General features: G+C 31.7%; 1 protein-coding gene across 1 annotated transcript in view; it reads right to left on the minus strand.

The window, feature by feature from the left end:
• The window catches only part of LOC100160073 (MFS-type transporter SLC18B1), an 85,963-nt gene extending 80,563 nt beyond the window's left edge, over window positions 1–5,400 (minus strand). The window contains exon 1 of the mRNA XM_029487031.1: window positions 4,527–5,400. Coding sequence (XP_029342891.1) covers window positions 4,527–4,631 — 105 coding nt within the window. The 5' untranslated portion in view covers window positions 4,632–5,400. The remainder of the gene's footprint in view (window positions 1–4,526) is intronic.
• Between the last annotated feature and the right edge of the window lie 592 nt (window positions 5,401–5,992).

The following is a 5,992-nucleotide window of genomic DNA, read 5'->3' on the forward strand; positions in this document are numbered from 1 at the left end:
AAGTTATGAAATTGTTCAGACACTCGCCAAAGCTAAAGCCAAATAGATATGTGACATTAATTTGCACGCGCGAGTGTACGACATACATCGCGATAAACGGGAATAAACATTTTAAGACCATTGAGTACTCATAAAATATAAATAACATGAAAGATAATATTGCAGCGAATTATTATTTTTATTATTATTATGACTTATTGTGGATATGATTGTTCGACCGTATTTTCATGCAAATAGTGATGCTATTAATATAATAATACGACTGTCATTATTACACCTAACTATATATTATAATATTTTACGAACACGGGTAGAGGTAATATCTATCCTAGTAGGTACATTGTCATTATGATTATCAATCGCTCTTGATAGAGGTTAAAGCAATTTTGTGAAAACACACGTGTCCAAATTGTATATCTTAAAAACTCAGTGAAATCATACAACGTCTCTAGATATTAGATAGTCTATATATATATATATATAAGAGGTATGTGGTATTCTATATGGGAGGCGATTAGTTATTATAATTAGTATTTTTTTTATCGCACTTGAGCCCGGCAACTAAGGTCATTAGGTATAGTTATTGTAGGGATTACGGTTGGTAGGCTCGAAACGGTTTGTGAAGTTGGTACCACGGTTGAAACGGTAGGTTAGCAACACGTCGTTCATGTATGTGGCTAGCACGAACTAAGATACACTTAGCCCGACTTAAGTATCTTAGTTCGTGGTGGCAAGGTTTTTGCCACTATGGACTCGGGTGGTCACCCATCCGGGAACTAGTGGCAGCGGACGTTACTCACTCTTAATCACGTTGAGAACAAATATGTTTAATGCGCAAAACTATAATGCGTAGGTAGGTACATATTATTATTATAGTAATATAATTTAATAATTATTAAGTTATTATAATACTGTTAATTATTAAAATGTGCATCAGCCATCAATGAATGAGTTACAATATTATTAACGTATATAGATGTGTGCACATTAATTTATCAATATGTTTTGATATCCAATTAACGTTTAATTTACAATATTTGGAAGTTTAAATTAAAAATAATTAAATTACTATCATGGTACTGATAAAAACAGATTTCATGTTAAAATACGATTAATTTGTTCTGTACAAAATACCAGGTATGTACCAATGTACACGAAAACGTTATCGAAGTCTTATCAAACGATGGAATTTCTATCTTATCGATTATACCATAACTATGAGCAGACCACAGACAGACGACTTGAAATTGATTTATTAACAACTAAATAAGTACCTACCTGTAACATAATATTTTCCTCCACACTTCGAAATTTACGAAATTAATAATTATTAATATCCACTCTTCTATTCATAATAATATATTGTTCAAACATTTCGTGTACACAAAAATGTCCAATATGAAAAAGTGTTATCAAATAACTGAAATAAATTGTATGCTCCTCGAAAATGTCATTAACGAAATGCGTGTTGATCTTGACGTGTCTTGACGAAACAAGTTTAAAATTAATATTATCAAATATTATTATAAAATGCAGGTAGATTATAGAATTACAATTTACACACTTTTTATAAAAAATACGGTATAGGTACCTAAAGCTTGTACCAATTCTTAATTTATTTTTAGAAAATTAAACTAATTATAATTCTAAAAATTTAAATGCAATTATCGCATGACATTAATATTTCAATAAAAATGCATTATATTTAGTTCATACTATAAATACTAGGTAGGTAGTAGGTACGTTATGATTTAATTTAATCTACGAACATTTCGATTAAAAACGAGTACTTAATTATTTAAAGAAAAAGTGAATTACTAAATACAGAATTGGTAGTTTAATTTTGTACTTATTCGAATGCATTTATAAGTTAGTTATTCAAATTAAGCAGTAGATATGTAATACTTTAATTTATGTTTACATCATGATGACATATAATGTCTTCAAATAGATCTGAGTTTATAAAAAAATAATAAAAATCAAACCAATGGTATCTCACGTACCTAAACCGGCTAAACCTACTATTAATTATCAATATTTAGAAAATAACTTATGTGTTCATGGTAATCATAAATAAACAATTTGAATCTAGATCGTCTTAAAAAGGTAATTATTTAAGTCATTGCATTATAAGAGCTCAAATAGATTGTTAAATTAATAGATTGTATTTTATAAACGATTAATTAAATGCCTAACAATTAGACACAATTTATATTGATATGATAAGGACAATGATTATTTAATGTAACTTCAAAAAATGTTAAGCTCCCGGAACGACTCAGAATCAATCTTTTTTATTAACGATACAATTTAAAAACGATAAAAATTAAACTAGAATGAAATTGTCGTCTGGCGTCCTAACTTCCAAGTTGAGTCCCAATACGTTGAGTATGCGTATCGTCGGGCGTCGCAAGGACATTATTTTGTATTTTTTTTTTTAATAGAAAATGCGTTTACGACCGTCAAGAACATTGTGAATTCACATATTGTGTACCTAATCAAACGCGGAACAACGTTCAATATTATGACATACCATTTTATAAGTATAATCAACTGACGTTTTTGTTTGTTTTTATCCGGCTTTCAAAGTTACAAACAAGAATTACAGGTGTTTATTATAAAACCATTATGTCGCAATAATTCGTCTATAATAAGTACTCTACTTCAGGTCTGCAGTAATCCGCAGTACTATAAAATTTAAAAATATTATAACGTGTAGTTACGAATATAAATTATAGTGACTTATACCAGTATAAATCAGTGTACGATATAGATGTATATTATAAATTATAACATTATGAGAAAAAGATTGACACTCTATGTATAACAGAAAATACATGTTTATACTTAAAAATTATCTCTTTACGTCAATTGTTTGTTGTTAAGCACATTAATTATAGGTACCTATAAGCTATTTTATTATGAATCATTCAATCAGAGCTCGTTGAAAAAAAAACAAATTATACAAATCTAGACAATGTTATTACGATCTCATTATTATAAATAATAATTTATGTTTTATCTTATTTATAATATAAAATATAAAACCACCAATAAGACTTTTTAACTAATTAATATTTTATAGTATTTTATACTTCGTTAATTTTCAAATATTATAAAAAACACACAATTACCTATATCTTGTTTTTTTTTTATATTTATCAATATAAATTTTGTGTTTTTAATATTGTATCAATAAAATTAATTAATGTTTACCGCATGACTATTATCTATCTAATTACTATCAGAAATTATTTTCACGCTCCTATAATTGATTCTAATAATTGTTCGTAGGTATAATATTATAATTCGTATTAAAAAAATCTCAACAGCTTTTTAGGTTCTGCAAAAGACTTGGCAACAATAATAACATTATAGAAAAGAGAGATCTCCCCCTGAGTATTTAAAACTATAAATATTATTACAATACAATAATATTATGTAATAATAAAACGTGCAAGGTGTAAATATTGTCTTAATTTTCATAATTATGTATAAAGTTGTGAGGTATAAATCGTCGGATTTTATGGAAACAAAATCATACGAAAACGAAATTTACGTCTACAATTTCACATGAAGAACAAGCGTGGATTCAAACCGTTCTTTATCGTTATTTTGAGGTTAATCACGTCCATTGTTATCGGATAACCCTCGTGTACCTATAAATTACAACAACGGGTAGATAATTGCGAAAAAATAACAGAATATTATATTATAGCGTAAGATTAAATAATATCTATTCTAATTTCTAATATCCTAATATGGGCGTAGTCCGTTTGGGCGAATCGGCCTTAAATCGATAGGTACCATTTAAGCAAATTTTCGTATACTGTTTGGACGAATTTTTGTGGATGGTTATGTACCATATGGATGAGAATATCCGTTTTAGCGACAGAATTGTCCTTCTAATTTGAACAAATTTAGGACTATCAGTGTTTGAAATTTGAATAGACACTATTAAATGAAAAATGGATTCACTGTTTTTACTTATTGTCATTACCTAATCAATTTTATATCCATTATTAAATTAAATTAAAATACCTAAAACGATATAAAACACTGTGCCTACTTGTAACACGATAACCACAATTATTAAACACCTATTAGCCTATTAGATTACAGCAGCTGTAACTAGGTGTTAAACACGTGAAAGCACAGAACAATAATATAGTTTCGTTCGATAACGTATAGTTTATGTACTAGCCCAAACGGTATATTTTATTCTCGCGCTGAAGCAGTATTATTGTATTCGAAACTCGCTTCAAAAATGTGTATCTATTTCAGGTAAAAATGGTTAGGAATCTCCCGACCAGGGACTCCTGATATCTATCTCGTCACGATAATATTGTATATGAATCGTATATCAACGTCGTTTGGCGAATAGCATATGTTAGGAAATACTGCCGTGCGATAAGTTTGCCGGTGTGATTACCAGCTTTTATTGCAGGGAGTCGTAAGTACAACGGGTTTAGAGGAAATAGGCGGTAACTGTGTGATTTTCGGTGCTGTAGTGCGGCTGTACTCACTTCTTCGGGGTAGAAAGGCGCCTGCAACGATATACAAATGGCGCAACAAAAGTGCACGGACCCGACCACAGCCAATATTATCCATTCGGAGAGCGTGAACTTCATGGTGACGGCGTCCGCGTGTCCTCAGGGCTCGGAGCAGGTGATAGTTCCGGTCGGTGTGCGATGATCTATGACGTGCGGCGACGATGGATCACCAAAAATCGTTTCGTTATTGTGGCACGATAATAACAATATTATAATATGTTCTCGGCGGTGACGATGTCTGTGCGTGCCGGTTGCAGTGGATAGATCGCTGGAAACGACGAATCGATTCGTGAAAAATAGAAAATAGTAAACACACACGCAACGGTTTAAATTTTAAAATATTATGTGATTATCGTATGCGACAACAATAATATCGTCCGAGTCCGAGTCGCGCTCTTCGTACGATATTATAATATTATATTATTTCCGATGGGTAACCAATTATCGTTATAATTATTATCATCGACTATAATATTAATACTAATATAGTTTATATTATTGTATGTATGATATAACAGATAATAATTATTTGCACCGCGGACTGGACGTGTACGATATGAGTGGTGACTGTATAAAGTGTACCGAATCGTCGTCAATTTTAATTCGAAAATAAAAAAAACGATATTACAATAACGTACTACGCCGTGTTCGACTCGCGGGCGAGTGTCGACGCGCTCGACAAACCGGGTGTACTAGTCGCGTCCGTCGAAACTCTATGTCCGCACACGCACGTACCCACACACACACACTGTGATCGAGAAAACCCGCAGACGGTTGCCGATTCGCGATGCGGTAATTCAACAGGTGTAGTCGTAGTAGAGATCTATAAATTGTACTATACGGTACGATTTGTACCTATTGCATTCGTGTTGTCTGTATGTTATTATAATAATATAGTACAATTACTCTGTTATCACTACATATTATTACAATATTGTATTGTTACTATTCATTCCGAGAGATTATCATATTATACTATTGTAATAATAAATAAAAACGTGTACACTAAAATTTAATATATATATATATATAATATAATAATATTATTGTGAAAGATAACGACACCGCTGCGCGTGTGCGTGAGCGCTCGTGTTCGGTTCAGTGTGCGTTCGGGTCCGGCGTCCGACCGTCGACGGCGATCTCGCGGTATTGGACGATTTTTTTACGGATACCGACGAAGATTTGCAGACGACGACGACGATAATAATAATATTGATACATACTGTGGTAATGTGTAATAATAATTATTGACGACTACGATAAATACCTCCCCCCCCCGCGGCTGCTCACATACTTGGCGGGGAGTGCTTTCTCACACGAGTTATCACGACATAATAATAATATAGTATCTGCACGTGTGTCTGAATACTAAACTGCCTAGTTATTACTTATTTATATATAGTACTGTCTATTAATGACTACCTGACACCGTCCGGCTA

Source organism: Acyrthosiphon pisum, chromosome A1, assembly GCF_005508785.2.
Source record: "Acyrthosiphon pisum isolate AL4f chromosome A1, pea_aphid_22Mar2018_4r6ur, whole genome shotgun sequence".
NCBI classification, from domain to species: Eukaryota; Metazoa; Arthropoda; class Insecta; order Hemiptera; family Aphididae; genus Acyrthosiphon; species Acyrthosiphon pisum.